Source organism: Rhipicephalus sanguineus, chromosome 5 (assembly GCF_013339695.2).
Source record: "Rhipicephalus sanguineus isolate Rsan-2018 chromosome 5, BIME_Rsan_1.4, whole genome shotgun sequence".
Taxonomy (NCBI): Eukaryota; Metazoa; Arthropoda; class Arachnida; order Ixodida; family Ixodidae; genus Rhipicephalus; species Rhipicephalus sanguineus.
Window position 1 is genome coordinate 134,008,445 of NC_051180.1, and position 19,670 is coordinate 134,028,114.

The following is a 19,670-nucleotide window of genomic DNA, read 5'->3' on the forward strand; positions in this document are numbered from 1 at the left end:
CGTAGTAACACAGTGTTCAAACCAACTCTATGAGCGGATTAGCGCAGTGCCTTTCGTTTACCGGTATATCTGGGTAGACATTGAGTTCAGTTGTGGTAAGCGGTTACACGATGTTTCAATCATCTGCAGCGTAGGAATTATCTGTACTTTTCTCATCTGTCGGGTCGGCGCCTCCTATTTTGATAAATCAATGTTGCTGCGAGCGCGAATGCGCGAAAGCTCACTGCAAAGCTTAGTCGCGAGTACAAGGTTCACACAGTACAGTTAAGAAATGAACGACGCTCTGGATTGATGAAGAAGAACAAAAGCCGAGATGCTGAGAGTTTGAACAGTCTCATTAACCGGGCTGTTATAAAAACTTTTTAGACATTATTCACGCGGATCAACGTGAGCTCGTAACATCACAAATAGCACTTCTGCGCATAAAACAAAACGTCGTACCCCTATAACACTTCAGAAATGTGGAATGTGACAGGGTACAAATGTACTTGGGGAGAAATATGAAATATCAGTGAACAGCGGCTCATAAATATCGCTTGCTGCAGTCTATCTTATTTTTTACGTTCTTCAACGTTTATACAGGGTTAGATGCTGAACACACAGAATATGCCAAACGCTTGTTTAAGTGGCGTGATGCATGAGTGCGCTTATACTTTTTGTTATGCTCTATGTAGAGCAGGCAACGAGTTTCCTAATTAAGTTTATTTTTTCCTTATTACATAAATGCACTAGGGGTCAGTAATACGTTGGTTGGGAATCTCGCAACAGGAGGGAATGAAATCTATATTAGCGTCATCAAGGTGAAGCACTCTCGCAATGCTGCCCCTGTCAGTCCGCGAACGTTTAGACAGCGCTTAACTATCGCCTGAAGAGGCACGCATAACAGAAGAAAAATACGAGTAATGGCTGTTACCGATGGGAAACCTAAAGAAAAGAACAAGGAGCTTATGACCTGTTGATATTGGCAGAAATAAACATTTTACGCTTGCTCCGTAATTCTGAGAGTCACGACTGACTTTTCTTTTTGTGAAGAGAGCTGCTAAGAGTCCAGTAAGTAACATCTGCGAGCTGAGATAAAGTTATCAAAATTTTCCAGAATTTGTACAATTGAAGAACGGGCGACCTTTTGCGCTATTCATTCCAGCGACTGTTCTTGTTTTCCGGAAGAACAAGGAGGAAGACAGCAAAAACACAGGGAGGTCAGCCAGCTCTCAGACCGGCCGGCTACCTTGCGCTAGGAAAAGTCGCTAGGCGGACAAAAAATGATAGAAAGGACTCTTCAGTTTATTACAGACGTGAAACTGTACGAACAGCTGCAACTGAGCAGAAATTTCGCGGCGCCTCGGAATTGCTTAACATTGTGACAACGTGTCTGATGCTGATCACTGTGAATTCGTGTTATTTAGTTATACAAGCAAAGGTGACAGTAGGAAGCCACTGCTGCATGAAATTAAATACGCTATTTTGCTACATGTCCGAGTAAAATAAAAATGAAATAAACGATAGAAAATTCCGATAGCTACGCACTCGCGGTGCGAACCGTGAAGAAACCGCGGAGCTGGAGGTGTCTCCCTTCTTTTTTCCTTCCTCCTAACCCTCATTTCCCTTTCCCGCTCCTAGCTATACCATACTATACATGGTATTGCAATGCTTTACCCTCTCCCTTCTCACTTCCCTCCTCTTCACTCTCACATAGATCCTCCTCACCCACACTTCCCTTTCCGACCCCTCGCTCTGCTATACTATGCATAAATATGGTATGCTTCACCCCTTTCTCTCCTCCTTTACATCCTCCTCACCCTCACATCAATCCTTCCCCTCACTTTCCTTTTCGAACACCAATGCATTCATATGGTTTCCACAAATGCTTGTACTCTGGCCGGGCTTGCCCAGTTCCTGTGCAGCATACCCGCCAGCTGTTTTAGGGGCGAAGCTCCTTATAGCATCACCTGGTCGGTCGTCGCTCCATGCGGCGTGTCCCCGCCGTCGCGTCTCCCGTATCATTTAATAGACGGCGCTGTCCCATAGAGATGCTAGCAAACTGCAGTTGGGTGACGATATACTAGACGGCGCTGTACCATAGAGATGTGTGCAATATGTGTGCAAAAAAAAAAAAGAAAAAAAAGAAAGAAAAAGACAGAAAATGCAGCGGCACCCTGCACGCTAGATGGCGTGCAGTAATCAAAGCGGCGTATCGCTTTGATTACTGCTGGGCGAAACCACTGAACATTTCACGGTGTAACCGTGATTGCTTCAGGAGCTTCACCCAAGCTCTTCATCATTCACCCGTGGATATGCTGTAATTTTTTTTTTTTCAGTCCACGGATCACACCTTACGCCCAACTTTAGCAACTCCGCTGTTAAAAGGTCTTGCGCAGTGTTTCGAAAAAAAATACACGCAGACGGCATATTTGGCGTCACTCAATCTTTCGAGGCCTGCGGATCTTCATAAGAGCCTGAGCATCCCCTGAAGCTGGTGCTGCTGTTAAGTGCTGTTCGAGTTCGCATCTTTCTTTCATTCTACTCTCTTTCTTTGTTTATCTGAGCAGTTCCTTCCCCCGTGCAGGGCAATGAATAGGGACTACCTCTGCTTAACCTTCCTGCCATTTTGTGTATTCTCTGAAGCATCTCTCGGCGAGCACCGTGACCGTTGGTAAATGCCAAACCCTCAAATGTTGACAGTTATTCAATACGAACGTGCAACTTAATCAGTTTTTCAAATTACCTAGCATGAAGAGAAAGCTAAGGAGAGCTGATAATACTAAACACACATATAAACAACATCGTCTGCAAGGACAACCTGCATGTTTATTGAAATAAATAGAAACGTAGGGGTTGTCGCCATTCCCTAGCGATGGCTGCCTCTTTTTTCTTGGCTATAAGTAATCAAGCGCAATTTGAAAAACATATAGCCTTGCCTTCTCTGAGTTCAAATTTCTCGTTTAAATACAGCCCGCTATTTTTTTGGCACGGAAAACACAATGCACACGCACGATGCAGTTCACTCAATAGTCACCGGAAACAGGACTGTCTTCATTCAATCCTTCAATGAATACGATCGCTTTGTGGTACTCATTTGATGGTCACAGGCCTATTATTTGTTTTGAGAGAAAGTTCGTTCCGAGTACAGTACATGGAGCTCCTGTTCACGCCGCTGTTTATGTATATTTAACGCACACTCTAAGAAAAGAAGCAGTATGTGTCACTCTTTTCGTGCGAGTCGTGGCTTGCCACGCATACGACTCTCTTTAAAGAGAACGTTAACTCTCCTTTGTGTCCCATGGATCTCCGACGAGAGTATTACGATCTTGAAAGAGTGCTAACGTGGCTCTTTAAATATAGTCACATAGGTGGCTCTCTTTATTCACGTAGGGTCAGGACTAACAAAAAAGAGTGAAATTACTCTCTTTTTTTCCTTAGAGTGTGGGGCTGTCGAACACCAGGTGATAAACAATCTCGTCGTCATGGCCACATGTACATGTAGTAGATGGCGCATACTGAATTCTGGATAAAGGTTGCTTTGTGTAAGCAGTTTCGAGTTCTAGACAGTGCATGATGTTGTCGATGCATTGCGGGAGGTGAGAGTGCGCACTCTAAGAAAGAACGGTGCCCTTTGACTCTTATTTTATACACGTGAGAGTCACATGTGCAGCACTCTTTTTACGGAGCCACGTTGACTCTCTTTAGGAGAGCCATGAGATGTATAACTCTCTTTAGAGAGTCAATTGACTCTCCCGGAGAGTCGTGCGTCCACGACTCTCCTAGGGCACTCAAGATAGGGGTTAACTGCGTATAGGTTTGATTCTTCTGTGCTGTCTGTGAACCAGTTCGACAAACACTGTTCGCGTTTCAGTCCTCGTAGGATGCAGTGTATGTCAGAGTGTAACATGGGAATAAGACGGGTTTGGAAACAATGGCGAGCAGCTTCTGCCTACTCATCTGTAACTGCATTTTCTTTAATTCTGCAGTTGATTCGAACCCACTGGAATACGACGTGACGGTTTGAGCCTGCAACGTGTGAAAATTTTGCAGTTGCGAAAGACAACGTGTTCATATATTCTTGGTCTTACATAACTACTGATTTGCTAAGTATGACGGACCTATTAGCTTTAAGCGTTGAAGCGGTGGGCACACAATATAAAACAAGAAACGCCCTGTTCCGGCAAACTTACATTTTGGAATCTTCGGCTTCGGATGCTCATCAGCGAACGTGTTCGGCCGAAGTAAGATGTACTTCCGGTATTTCTTGACGGCGATCTTGTGCTGGTTCATCAAGTCAGAGAGTTTCCGGCTGTCTGCAAGAAATAAAGGAACACAATAAATAAGCAGGTCAAGTGAGTAAGGCTATCAGATGTGAAGCAGTGGAGACTTCAAAGATTTTTTTGCACCCGACACATGCCTGATTAAATGATCACATTTTCCTTTTATGTACCGCAGCAAGGGCAACATCAGTCCTAAACCACTGTCAGAATTTCAAATTTGCGTTGGAGTTCACCAGAAGGATAGATTTATTGAAAAACGAGAATTATCCAAAGGTATCTGTACGACAGCCAAGTGAGTGTCTTACGATACTAAGCTGTTCATGAGGGCTTCACACGATGTCACATACACTGTTATGAGCAAGCATGAGTGACCCTGAAACATTTCTGCTGTATTACCAGCAATGAGCAGATATTTCGTTTTACGTGCGAGCACCTATGCACTCATGTTGTTGCCGTCTCCTGTCGTCGTAGCCCGTCACGGTGTCTCCTGTAATCGCCCGTCGCAGTAAAGCAAGCGGCAAATAAGACGGCGCATTCCCTCAGGAAAATCTCGCAAGAACGCGCGCTCGCTCGCGAGAGACAAAGCCACGTGCGCTTCTCCGAGAGGCAAATGGGACGGTGCGCTGGCTCAGGAAAAGCTCTGTTTTTAGATGCGAAGCAGCTTTTGCGCTGGGCTTTGTCAGTAGTTGCATTGGCGACCATCCGCTTTCTAAAACCTACCATAGCCATCTTAAACATATGGAGCGCGCGCTCGCGCCAAGGAGAAGTCTTCTTCGTCTTGTTCTTCGAGCGCCTTGATGATGATACGTGCAGAGCACTTTAGGGGCCCGGGCTGTCGTACACTGTCCTAGCTTGGCGTAACGCAGACAAAACCACGTGTGCGGGCACGCGCTAGAGCGTTCGGGCCTGTGTAAGGGGCTGGGTAAGACGCTGTGGCCTCTCCCCCTTACATGCTCTCAGCAATGACGCGATGGCGTCGGGGAACAAGATGCTGCAGACGCGCGATGAACCCGCGTGGCGTGCTCCAACAACAGTTTGGGACGAGTAACAGCAACAGCAACTACAGTGAATTCATGGCGTGCTCCACATGCAAGGACGCGTTAACATCGGTCAAGGTACTCGTGATGAACGGAACTTTAAGTCGATCCATGCGCTCCTTCGCATCACCGCATGGTTCCCTTTAGTGGGAGATGGTGAAATTTTTTCCATGGACGCTGTCTGCTATGGGCGCAAGACCAAGGAGGTTAATTTTTTTTAAACCTCCTTGCGCTAGACGCTGTCTGCAGCAAACAGAGAACGCTGTCCCCTCATTGGTATTGACGTGTCCCCATAAGAAACACCGGTGCTTCGTAACACGCCAGGTTTCACGTTAGTGGATATGTCTTGTATTGTATTGTACAGTATAGTACAGCAAGGAGTGGGAAAGGAAAGTGAGGGTGAGGAAGAGGAAAAAGAGCGGGGCAACGACACCAGCTTCGCCGCTTCCTTAGTCTTCGCACTACTACTGCGTAGCAGCCCCACTTTATTTACCTTGTACCGTAATTTCTCACTGTTATTGCTTTATTGTTGCCTAATAAAGCTTTCAGAACCAATTGAAGCTACTGCGCAAGCACATTATTGTCTCTCATTTACGTTCTCCTACTCGCCCTGCAATGAATACGGAAAGTAAAACTTGCAGGCTTAGTCTAACAATTGTTTGTTTCGGGTGCCCTTAATTGGTTACACGACGAAAAAGAATGCGTCACGAAACGTACTACAAATTCGTAATCTCGGAACGGGAGCGAAGAAAAAATATTACCGGCACCGCGACATACTACGCCGTCCGGCTAATCTACCGTTGCGACAGCAAGCCAGCTCCTACCTGTCCGACGCATCTAATGCCTGCCGCGTGGAGCTAGTTTTTTATTGCTTTTGCTAGAGCATGCATAATCACCGGTCTGAGTCCAGAAAAGCTATCGCCGGAAAGTCAGTGAGCTAATCTACACCGCGCCAACGAGACCGCGACGCTGCCTTTGTCGGAATGCCTGGAATGCGCACTGGCTAACTGCCCAAATTCTTGCGACGGAGCTACACTGCAAGTGGCAGCACGGCGAGACTCTGCCCAGACGCACTCATGCGAGAGTAGTACAGCGAGAAACGGTCACAGAACCCTCGTGCGCGCTTGTTCACCACCGGTCTGTGGAGCCGTGATTTCAGCGCATATGAAAGATGTCGTAGAGAGAGCGAAAGAGAGAGAAAGGAGGAAATTCGTTAAATGAGCAAGGAGAGGCCTTGTCAGTCTAACCTGCTCTTACGTGCCGCCAAAGGGGCTTGAAGGTGCGACAGTGAAATTTTAGGATTATTGTGGCTTGGCTACAAGGCTGTATGGGCACATGCTCTATGGGCGTCTATGAGTACATATGGACTCCTCTTGCTCCGCAAGAAACACGGCGCACTCAATGCTAGAAGTGCGATTCAGGCCGCTGCAATCAATATAACCACAATATTGTATAAGGCCTGCATTTCTTGCGGATGTGATCTCGCCGCAAGAGTAGTTCAACGAGATACAGTGTAAAACTTCTCAATAATAATATCTGAAGTTTCACATGCAAAAACTACGGTGTGATAATGAGGCCCACAGTAGTGTACGGCTTCGGAAATTTGGCCATATTGTGTTCTTTAACGTGCATCGGCATCGCAGAGTACACAGGCCTCTAGCATTTGTCCTCAATCGAAGTGCTACCGCAGCGACCAGAATCGAACTCGCGAGGTTAGGGTCAGCAGCCGAGCAGCGTAATCATTGCATCACCGCAACGGGGCATCGAAAGTTTTCGTTCGCATTCCAGGCCAGAGATAAGTGATTAATGCACAACTAGCGAAAACAAAACAAAAAGTTGAGTTTCACGCTTTGCGATGGTCATGTTATTGCAGCACTGGTGGATACAGGCGTAAAAATATTGGACAAGATTGAGGTACCGTGCTGTATAGTGAAGTATTGCTACTGTGTTTGGCTCGAAACAATAACCTCTATCACTGTGTGCAGAATAAAGTAAGTAGTAACGATCGCTACGCATGTCCGCAGCTTAAGGATTAATTCCTCATTTTGATGACAATTTTACCGAAAGTACCCATTGAGCCCCTAGAAAAAGAAGACCGTGGGAAGCTTCGCATGGCGTTGCTGGTTGCAAGGCTAAATGCACAACGGAGCTGTATTTGCTGTTATTCGATGGTTTTGCGGAGGTTTTACTATTCGCCTCGTGCGCCACCGACAGTGGCAGAACCAGTGGGGGGGGGGGGGGGGGGGGGAGGCACACCGGGCCCGTGCCCCCCTCGAGAAATTTTGTTCCCATGGAGTACAGAGCCCAAAATGATACTCGACCCAACTTATCTGCCCAGTCCCAATGTCGGATCAAGGAGGAGCCCCCCCTCCCCCCCCTCCGAAAAAAATTTCTGCCTACACCACTGGCCACCAATGACGGCGCTACGAACGGCACTGGCATTCGGCTTTTGTCTTCTGCTGGCTGTATTTTCCTTATAGTTCAAGCTGAAATTTGGCCGAGTTCGCTCTGACTTGAATGCATATTATACCGGAACAAAACAGGGACACAGAAAGATGCACACAGGAGGAACGTTAGCTAGTTCGCTCGCGTAGCACGGCGTACCTCGATTACTAGCTGTATTTTCTTCCCATGTTAGTTCTACAGATGGCTGCCAGCATTACAGAAGGTCAAGAAACGTTTACATTTAACGTGCCTTCTACGTACGCACAGCCGTCGCGGTCAGGATCATGCGCCCGGGTTTGTAGAGCAACTATATGTTTTTAATAGTCCTGCACGAATCGCTGCTACTTGCTCTTCGGTGCTAGACCTTATAATTACTAATAGCGATAGTGCGCTCTTTTCGGGCCGCATTGCAGTCGATATAAGTGACCACTTGCCTGTTTTCTTGTTTCTGGAAAAGCAAATATGTTCAAAAGCAAATGCAAAGGCTCAGCGGCAACTTATATCTCTAGAGAGGCTCGAACAATTCAGCAACCGCATTGCTTTAGTGGATTGGGCTCCCGTATACAGAGAAAACACAGCTGTGGGTGCTTACCGCGAATTCCTAGAAATGTTTCTTTTATTATACGAGTGCTTTCCCATTGTTGCCATAAATGCATCTAAGAATGCTCGTAAACCCTGGATGACCAGTCAGCTTACACGATAAGTGAAAAAGAAACACAAGATGTTTGCGATGTTCATTAAAACAAGAGACGCAGACGTACTAGCAGAGTACAAATCACTGCGTAACCGCTTGAATAGAGAATAATACAATACTTACAATAGACTACAATAATTTATTCGGTAAAAATCTTTCTAAAAAGCCAAAAGAAAAATGAAGATACCTAAACATGCTTTTAAATAGAAACACGCATGACAGGAATACAACAAGTTTAGTAATTCAAGGCAACGAAACGTCCGGCTCGCATCTCGCTAACTCATTTAATACATTTTTCTCTGAGGTACGCCACAGCGATTTCGATGCTGGAATCTCAATTTTTCTGGGTGACAAACTAATACTATCCCTGTTTTTTGCCTTAACGGATGAAACGGAAGTTTTTTCGATATGCAGAAAGTTAAAAGATACCTCTAGTCTTGAAGCGCACAATATTCAAAGTCGGCCAGTGAAGTATGTTCTGGATATAATTACGCCTTGTCTAACATACATATATAACACCGCACTTACAACAGCTCACTTCCCTGCGGATATGCAACTAGCCAGGGTGACCGTGATTTATAAAAAAGCAGACACGAACATTTTGCGAAACTACAGGCTAGTGGCTATTCCGTATTTTTCTAAGGGGTCACAGCAACTAATGCGTGTTCGTCTCAACGGCTTGTTTCTTAAACATTCCGTAATAACTGACTGTCAATATGGCTTTACGCAAAACAGATCTACGGAGCATGCGCTACTTGTTCAAAAAGAATATATATTAAAAAATTTTGAGACACAGCTCTTAACTCTTCGTATTTTTGTTGATTTCAGCAAGGCCTTCGACTGCTTAAATCAAGACATTCTCTTTGCGAAATTAGAGCACTATGGTGTACGTGGACACGCCCTCAACCTAATAAAGTCATACCTGGGTTCACGGTCTCAATAACGTAGTCATTAACCATTACGCCTCACAGATTCTAAGCATTGCGAATGGCGTCCCTCAGGGTAGCATTTTCGGGCCACTGCTATTTAATGTATATATAAATGATGTTCCTAACATCAGCACTCATGCGAATTACATTATATATGCAGACGACACCAGCTTATTTTTTTCTTCCAATAATATGCAGAACTTACCAGAAATCGCAAATGACGCGCTGTCATCACTTGCCATGTGGTCATCAGTTAACTCTTTGAAAATAAACAAACAGAAAACGAAAGCAGTACTTTTCCTTCCTAAAAGAAAACAAGTATTTCTACGGCCCTCCTTATACCTAGGCGACACTGTGATCGAGTACGTAGACACCTTTAAATCATTAGGGATAACGTTCAGCAATACAATGTCATGGGATGCACATGTTAATAATCTTTCTTCAACACTCTCTAGAATCATAGGAATCACTTCGCGTAACAGATATATTTTTCCAACCAAAACTAAGCTTACTTTGTACTATGCATTCTTTTATTCCCACATCAGCTATTGCCTGCTAGTCTGGGGCAATACAACGTTGTCAAACATACTAAAACTACAAACCCTACAAAAGAAAATACTCCGCGCAATTGTAAATGGGTCCTATGATTCGCCCACTAAGCATATCTTCCTACAATATAAGATTGTACCCGTAAACAAATTATTCGACTACAGATTTGCATGCTTTTATAAAACAATAACAAGAACAAATGATTCCTTTTTTTCTAAAATTGTTCCACTTACGTTTCGCCACTCATCTTATGACACCAGAGTACAAAGTAGTTACGCATTACCAAAGTGTAGAACAAATTATGGTTTTTCTATGTTGAGTTATACTGTGCCAAAGTTCTTGAATACCTCATTTTATGACTGCCCAAATACCATGTCTTTTTCTGCCATTCGCAAGAGCACTATTCGGCAATCTGTGCCATCGTAATATCAAATGTTTTCATGTCTTCATACATTGTATGAATGTATGTTATTGTTTTACACTCACAGTACTGTTGCCAATTATGTCACGTAGGTCTTTTTGTCAATATTAGTTTTTTATTAGTTTTTTTTTTCACATGCACGGATACTTACACGAACTCTCTGTACAGTGATTGTTTCTGCTTTGTGCCTACTGCTTACATGTAAGGATGGCCAGGCTCCTCAAGCGGCGTAAAATTCGCTGCTTTTTTCTCGCCATCCCTAGTTTGTATGTACAAAGTGAAATAAAGATTTGATTTGATTTGATTTGATTTGAACTCATTGGCCTAGGTGGTGTTGAAATGTCTTACTGAAAGCGTGAACGTCTCGCCAAGTGAGTTAACTAGAGCCTACGCCACTTTGGAAGCAAAGCGCGACAAATTTTAGAGCCTATTCGCAAAACTTGGCGTTGTATAAGCAGCACATGAGTTAGGCGAAAATTCACACTTCGCTCACAATTTTATTCATGTGGACATGTGTATACAAAACGTTTGACGACAAAATAAAATTTATAAGTTCATTGACGAGTGGGTTATTGGCGACAACTAGCATGGATTGGACGAGTTGGCAGTGCATAATAAAACTTGCTACACGTACTATCGGCGGCCAATAAAACGCGAGCAGTGTTGCGCGTGGTGCAGTTTCCAACCTCATGATTAGATAGATGCGCTGATGCCATTTGCCGCTCGTGCACCACATCCATGCTTTCGATCGCAATGCTCCCTAACCGGATGTGCGCGCCTGTCATTGATGATGACTCGACGGCGCACACTATACCGTTGCTAATGCTTGGGCCCCGCACACCGCTGTTGGCGTTTCATCTGACGCCGATAGTACAGTTCGGTAAGGAGTGGAAGACATCCTTGAAATGGACGAAAAGAGGAGAAAGGGCGCTCTTTCCCACTCTCTTTCTGGCTCCTGTCGCCGATTATTGCTATTCTTTAACGCGTTGCGTCAAGAATGAATAATATTTCGTGCAATGATCGCACCAACCTCCATTAGGACTCAACCGTTGAGTGTGTTTTACACTGTTTTATTAAGGCGAAAGCCTTTGACGCCTCAAAAAACGCGAAATTTGACGGTCGGCGACGGCGTCCTGCGGCGTCAGGGAGCAGTGAGGCAAAAAAAGAAACATCATGACGTGATGACGTCACCACATGACGTCACAGATCGCCAAAACTGTGGCATTATTATGACATCGTCACTTGGTCAAAGGTGGTCCGATCACACAGGCAGTGCAAAACCAGGTGAGATGCCTCCGATCTAGGAGACATTGCAAAGCCACGTTAGGTGCCGAAAGCTTTCCAAAGGGTGGCGAGTCGTCTTAAGTGGATGCAGAGGAAACCTGTCAGTTTTCTTTTATATTCAACTTATTACGACTTTCCAATCCGAAAGCTTAGCATTTATTTACGTTAGTATGATTACACTAATTCTGTTCAGTGTACTTTCAGGTGACCGTGTACGAGTAAAAAAAAACGTCGATTTATCAACGTAGGGATTAAAGTATCCTGCCTGAGAGAACGCGCGACAACCTGTCAATATGTCATGGCACCGTCGTGCATCCCCTTTTTCCTCCTGCTCTCAACCTTCTAATTGTCTTACCGAGCTTTTAAGCACTTACGGCGCGCTTGCACAGCAGCTGCTGAAAACTTGGATCTAATCAGAACTTGTTGCCTGTAATCACCACTTCATTTATTTGAATGACATCACACGTCGTTCGTCATGTGCTTAAAACTCCGAAAAACGGAACCATACGGACGGAGCAGGCTTCGTAACCCAACCCGCACAGCACGCTGCATACAAACATTGCGCTACAACGCCGACACGGAGGCCGAAGCCTAAACGCTGCAGTAAGTGATCGAAAACGGCCCAGCAAGTCCTTACGCGTGAACCAAAGCCATACAACAGTCATGAAAAGAAGGCCTCGCCATACATGCAGAGGCAAGAATTGATGACTAGCAGACGACACCAGGACCAATCGACACTGAGTGTGATCCTGACGGCAGCTCCACTCGATTCCGCGGAGTGCTTTGCTTGAACATTCAGCGCAAATTGTTTTATGAAGGCTAGGGTTTAACGAAAACTCGTCTGGCGAGGAAAAATCATGGTCGAAGAAAACGTACACTCGCCAACTAAAATAAAACAACAGAATTGACAATTCGGCGCCCAGTACGGGTGCCTTGTTCACTATGAACGAATGCATGGCGGTCTTTATTATGTATGCGTCGAAGGGCGCAACGCGTTTGCGTATACCTCAGGGAGTGAACCCCGTGTCCGATTTATTGTGTTAGTAGTAGATCGTATGCAAAAAAAATCGATGAGCAGGCGGGATGATAACTTTTTCTCTTTTTTGACGATGGAATCCGATTGCCAATCAAGACAGTGTCCAGTTTTTTCACTATGCTCTGCCAGGGCGTTCGAAATCGTGCGCCTTTTGGCTACATCATTACGGTTCTGCTGCAGTCTGCTTTTAGTTTCCAGACTCGCCTATTAGCACGCCTGGCTGTTTTGGCCAAGAATTTTACAGACGACGCCAGGGTATCATTGCTTTTCAAGGCGCTCTTTGACTCGAACGAGTTGCTGTTTCAGCTTGCTTGGGGTAATATGGCAGACTTGCACTTCGTAATCTTGGAATATTCATGAAAGGGACTCGCTCACGCCTCGTGCATAGGGGAGTGAAGCCCGCTTCTTCGTTGTGGTTTCCTTTGCAGAGGGGTCAGCTGCGCACCTTTCTTTAGTTTTTATAAAACGACTGGGGTAGCCATTGCCGATCAAGTCCTGCGTCACTCTCTTCAGCTCAGCTCTGCGTGCGTCGGAAGTAGAACACAATCAGTAGGCGCGGTTAAACAGTGTCTATGCAGCAGATCCTTTTTGTATAATGGGATGTGCCGAATCGAAGTGGAGATATTTCCTTTATGCGTAGGGTTGCGATAATCGCTTGTTGAAAGGCCGGATGCAGTGCGTGCGACGTCAACGTCCAGGAAAGCCAAGCGACCGCTGAATCCTTCAATGGTGAGCTCGATGGTGCTCTAGAATGAGTTCAGGTGATCCAGAAAAGGGACGACGTCTTCACGTTGGATAATGGAAAAAAAGCGTCTACGTACCGCACGAATAATTTCGGTGCAAGCTGGACCGTTGCGAGGGCTTTTTCTTCAAGGGCTTTCAATTAGATATTGGCAGAAGACACTGACACCGACGCTCCCAATGCCGTTCCGAACGAACACTTGCTTGTAGAATGATTCATTAAACGAAAAATATGTGTTGGGCAGGCAGAAATCCAAAAGACTTTGCCCACTAACATTTCAGCAACTCGAGCAGGACAGACCGGCCGGCAGCGTCAAGCAGCCTTCACGTAGCGAGGGCACAGGGCGGCACCCGAGTCCCCGCGGTGACCTCACACGCGAGAGAGCGCCATTGGAAGGTCTCGGGGCGAATAGTTTAGTTTGCTAGGTAATGCTATATCCCTGACTGACCCTCCTTATACAAGCTTCATCACAGTATTTACCCGTGTGTATCAAAGTATGCCCACAAGCTAAACTAAGATTTAACTCTGTAAGGCAACTTCAAAGCCCAATCGCCACATTTGCAACAGTTGTCCCCAGTTTTCACAAAGTCAGGCAAAGGCCAAGCCCAGCTTTTACAAGTCAGGCAAGGGTCAAGCCCAGATTTCAAAATGGAACAATTGTGTCATCGCCACCCAAAAATTCTATTAGCTAAAACTATAAACTATACTATGCGTGAAACGTGAAACCTGGGGAGCTGTGAGGTGTAAGTGAAACTTGGGGAGGTGTGAAGCACCGGTGTTTCCCATAGAGACTCGTCAATAACAATGAGAGTCCAGTGTGCTCTCAATACCACAGTTGTGATGCAGAACTATCGATGGTACTATCGATACTATCGATAGCTGAATCACTATCGAACTATCGATGGCGAAAAATATTATCGATTGCGCTATCGATAGTAAAGAATTACATGGTACTATCGATAGTATAATATCAACAGCGCGGACTCACTGCAGAATAAACTTGGTCCCCGCGCGCGTGGTACATAGCGGAGCCGGAGGAACAGGCTAAATGGCAAGAAAGTGGACATGATTGTGTTCCTCACCAGAGTGCTTTGCTGAATCATGATCATAAAGTCAAACTGTTCAGCTGTCGCGGAAAGGAAGCCGTTACATGTGGTGCGACTGCGCGGCTTCAAGTTCATATTACGTTTTATGATTTCAAAATTTAAAAATACCAAGAACGTAATCGTAAGGTATAACTGGTTGATTTTGGATACGAATTTCCTGATGGATATATTCTGCCATTTTCACTGTAGATATAATTCATTTCTCTGCCAAAAATTGCTCATAAATTAAGCGAAGCTGGTAGTGGGCTATCACAAATATTTTGGCAATATGGCCGGTCAGCAACCGCATCATTACTCACACCACTATCGATAGTATTGTCACGTGGTTGTTACGGTGAAGAATGCTGCAGCAAGACCGGGAAATACGGAGCTGTTTATTTGGGCGAACTTGTGCTCACAAAATCAAAACTCAAAATACAAGCGATACATGCTGCGCACTAATAGCGGCGGGAGCAGTCATCAGCCGTTGAGTAATCTGATCATCGGTGGAATGCGTCATCCTTTATACATCAGTCAACAAACCTTCCAGCGTTATTGCTGGTGCTCGCGTCAGATTTCGAATGAAATTGACTATTCGAGTCCGGCCCGTAATCTTAATAGAATGGTCTCAAACAATTGTGAAGCTTCTCAAACATTACGCTGCTGTCTGCGTCAAATGTTGCTAACAGTCTTTGCGGTTAAGATAGATTTACCAGCGCAAAAAAAAAAAGACGGAACATTTAGGAAAGACACACACACACCCAGCGCTGAACTCACAACTGATTTATTACTTCGAACGAAGGGCCTTTTTCTGTTTGCCGGTTGGTTTTAGGGTAAATATACTTTTCACTTCTTCCATATCGGGGCCGTACTTTATGGCGTTAAGAATTTTCGACTGCGCGGTTACTTTCGGTTGAGTGTCTTTTCGGCAAGCAGTTGTCACGTGGTTTTCATAACTTCTTTTCTTCATAGAACGCAAGGCCTAGAAAAAGGCCCTGCGTTCGAAGTAATAAATCAGTTGTGAGTTCAGCGCTGTGTGTGTGTCTGTCCTTCCTAAATGATCCGTCTATTTTGCGCTGGTAAATCTATCTTATTCATGAACCAACTCGTAAAGACACAGCAGTTTTAGCAAAGTCTTTGTGGGTAAAACCCCAATACGTCAAAGCAAAGCAATAAACACGCGTGGAAGTAATATCGCTAGTAATATTAGCGATGGTACTATCAATATTTTGTCAATAGTAGCACTGTCGATAGCTTGTTTACACTATCGATAGTTTCAACAAAACTATCGATACTATCTATAATCAATTTACTGATAGTTCTGCATCACTGTGCCACACACAGCGTCGCAGACATCCTCGAGTGCCTATCGGAGTCAGTGCCCATCGCCAAAACAGCTTTTCCTGAGCGCACATGGCGTTGTCTCTCGTGGGCGAGCGCGCGTTCTCGCGAGCTCTTCCTGGCCGAATGCGTACCGTGACGGGTGACGACAGGAGACAGCGTGACGGGCTACGACGACAGGAGACACCGAAGGCCCGAGCGCATAGGTGCTTCGCCCCTAAAGGTCGATGATAGCTTTGCCATAGGAAAGCTCCGAGTTTTAACATTCCTTTGATGTCAAATGAATTGATGCCATAGGAGGCTTGACAGCCCATGCAGGTGCACAGAAAAGAAAATCTTGGTAATTACAAAGCAGACAAGCGCACAGCAATTTTGTAAAGAAAATGACACGTGTCAAGTTTATGACAGAGAGATTACTCTTGTGCACCGAGGCATAAGCTCTCCCGCTAATGAATTCGATAGAGCATCGATAACCCCTGAGAGCGCTATAGAGCGGAAGCACGGTCGAGAGCATCGAGGGCAAATTCCAGCCTATATCGGCGTGATTACACTTACGCTAGCACATCCGCATAGGTAGTAAGGGCTACATTGGCGCACCGACAGGCTGCAGCAATTGATTCGTGCAAAGAAACGTGATTCCAGTGTACGCAGGACGATATCGGTGACAGTGAAAGTAAATGTAAGATGTCTTTCAGAAACACTGGTCCAGGAAAAGAGAGATGTTTGGAAAATAATATCTCGAGAGTTCGTGAGGTCTCGAACTGAGGGCATTTCGAAATATTTTGCTGCAGGTGTGCCGCGAATGCTGCGCAGAGGCACCACTTCTTGAGCGACGCGCGGGGACAATAACTTACGCCTAATAATTCGTAACAATCAATAATTGGACTTAATAGACAAAATTTATGCAGAACCTGCAGATTGGCGGCCTGGCTTTGAGGCACCCGGGTGATTGCGGCAAGGTGTAGCCTTTTCACGGCTTCCCGGGCCTGCTGGATTGCCCAAAATTGGTCTTGCAACCATGAGCTAGCCAGAGTGTCGGGCCAATGCACCTCAAGGAGGTCCGGGTTTTTATGATATAAAAGCTTTGTACTGTGTGCACATTTCCATAGGGTGCGTTCTATGTCTGCGTATTGTAAAAAAGCAGCGCAAACGAGACGGAACACAAGAAAGGAAGGACACAGAGTTGTTAGACAGCACTCGAACTGTGTCCTTCCTTTCTTGTGTGTTGTGTTCCCTCTCGTTTGCGCTCAATTTTTCACAATATGCATCAATTCAACTCGCCCCACTCTCTACCTTACTGCAATATGTCTGCGTATTCGTGTTTACATACACTCACAGGAATGATCGAGTGAAAAGGGCGTCTTTTTGTCCGACAACAATAATCGTCATCTGTCTTGCTTGCGTTTCCTTTCTTGAAAACTCTGCGCTGGCGTCTTTCCTACCAATAATGCTATGTCACGCTGATAGCGCACATGCCATTCGTGACTAGAAAGTGCGGCGATAATGCAAGGAAATGAAGGCAAAATAAATGACGATGACTGTTGTCAGACGCCATTTTTACTCGATCTCTTCTGTGAGTGTAGGCTACAGCCAGCGTCGGGGAATCGCCAGGGGTATAGATGCAGTTGGAGTTCTCGTTTGTAGACGCCTCTAGTCGACTTTTTGTCATCTATCTAGCTTATTGTGGGGCTGTGGGTGTGGGCGCGCGCGGCTGGGTGGGCACTCTCATTCAGGTTAGGGGGGGGGGGGGAGGGGCAGGGGTCGTGTTCGGGTCCTATTGATCTCCAATGTGCGCCGGGATTCATTTCAAGGATGTGGGCGTAATGACTCCGTTCTTGAAGTCATCTGCCTTGCTATTTAGGATGGCGACCTCTTCACTGCATATCCACCCTCTTGTGTAGTTTCTAACTGCTGCCTTAGAGTCGCTGATAATTCGGTTGTGACCTCTTCTGAGTATGGCCAGTGCTATGCCCGCTTCGTACACGGCTTCTGAGTGCACGGCTTTGACTGAGCAGGCCGACGCTATCATTCGTTTCGTGTCGACCGCCACGGACGTGAAAGCTTCCTTCCCCAGTAGCCTGGTCGCATCCACGAACAGCGAGTTCTCTTTCGTGCCATGCTTTTTCAGGATTGCTTTTGTGCGGCATTTGCTCCGTTCGACGTTGCTGATCGGGTGCATGCTTTTCGGTAGTGTTTCGGCGACATGCAGTTTTGGTTCTAAGGTGCGCTTCGAGCACTTCTTTGGGACCCTTCATTCCGTGGTAATTTATGTTCTATTGCATGACTTCTCCTCCTGCCCACGAGCTGGAGAGGCTTTTGAGTTCGGCTATGTGTTGTACTCAATGAGGACAGTTCAATTTTAGGCACGCTACGGACAATTCTAGCAAGAGATTGTTTCCGGGAACCTAAAGAAGACAAAGGATTCGAAGAGGAAGGCAGTGCGCTGAAGACAGACGAACGTGAAGCTCGTGAGCTTCGAATCGCTCGACGGGCTCAGCAAGCGCTACCAGCTAGCCAGAGCACCATACGTTTTATCTGAGAAAGCAGACAGATCAAGCCGGTGCTGCCAGACTAGTAGGTACGAGCCTGGCGTGTTCCTAGGGTGAAGGAGTGTTCCGGGCCGGGCTTAGCGTGCTATTCCTGTGGTGCGCTGCCGATTATTACAGGAAGCTCAATGCCCTCCAGCTCTATGATGCTTACTTGTTACGTATTAGTTGTCTTCGAAATATGATGCACATGTTTTTTTTTTTACATTTGCCATATGAGTTGCTGCAAACTGCTATTGAGAATCTCGCCAACTATGCCGCTAATTAAAGCTCTCCTAGCTTACAAGAATGCGGGAAATCGGACCAGCCACCTGTTTGTTCATACCGCATACCTGAACGGAATTGGAATCCACAAGTCGCGAGCCTTCGGGTCGTTCTGCACTGTATGCCGCAACAAAAGCCACGCTATCTTCTTTTAAATGACAGCGAACAGATAAACATGTTTTGGGCTGCACTCGCATTAATCACATCACGCACCACTGCCGCTGGGGGATGCTGTTCGTACCGGTGTTGCATCTCGACTGTAGGGCAATGCAAGAACGCCCGCGTACCTAGATTTAGGTGCACCTCGAAGAATTAGGTGCATGTGGCCATAATGTTTTCCGAGTTCCCAGATTTAAATTTGCAAGACATCCCATTAATGTCAATGACTTCGGGGCATTTATTTATTTATTTATTTATTTATTTATTTATTTATTTATTTATTTATTGTAACGCGGTTTATTAGACGGACCTCGGCGACAATGCGCAATGGCGGCAGTAAAGGCGGAGCACGGACTCTCAGCACGAGCGGAATTCGTTTATAAAGGAGCCGAAGAGGACGACCCATTACAGAGTTCCAAGGCTTCGCTACAATTTATTTACTTATTTATTTATTTATTTATTTATTTAGTTATTTATCAATATCAGCAGCCTCTATATAGAGACCATGTCGAAATAACTGTTACAACGTGAACGCGCAGCTTCGTACAGCCTATTTCAAAGGCAACACATGTACATCGAGTACGAGAAGGGGTACGCTACACGGGCCTGAAAGCTACATCATAGAGAACAAGCTATGACACATTTAAATAGTAAGTAACGCTGGTAAACACTGTAGATACCCTAGTAGCGCCAACTGTTGACACAATGTTGCCGCCACATAGAGAAAGTTGCTTCAACGTTGTGGCATCATTGCGTGCTACTAGGGTACCCTACTTCAATAAACGTGAGGGCGTCACATAAGACAGCGGCTGTAGAAATAAGCGGTTGAAACGCTACATCGCCTAATATTGCTGGCTTTAGAATCACGAACCTATA

At 45.5% G+C, this 19,670-nt stretch overlaps 1 protein-coding gene across 1 annotated transcript; it reads left to right on the forward strand.

Annotated features, from left to right (window-relative positions):
- Positions 1 to 9,362: 9,362 nt before the first annotated feature.
- LOC125758632 (uncharacterized) lies at positions 9,363 to 10,342 on the forward strand. Its single transcript, XM_049416041.1, has one exon. It carries the CDS (start codon positions 9,560 to 9,562, stop codon positions 10,340 to 10,342), a length of 783 nt encoding a protein of 260 aa, XP_049271998.1. The 5' UTR covers positions 9,363 to 9,559.
- The last annotated feature ends 9,328 nt before the right edge of the window (positions 10,343 to 19,670 follow it).

Bases quoted from the DNA above. Each gene is read 5' to 3' on its own strand.
- LOC125758632 (XM_049416041.1), top strand. From the start codon at position 9,560: ATGCAGAACTTACCAGAAATCGCAAATGACGCGCTGTCATCACTTGCC.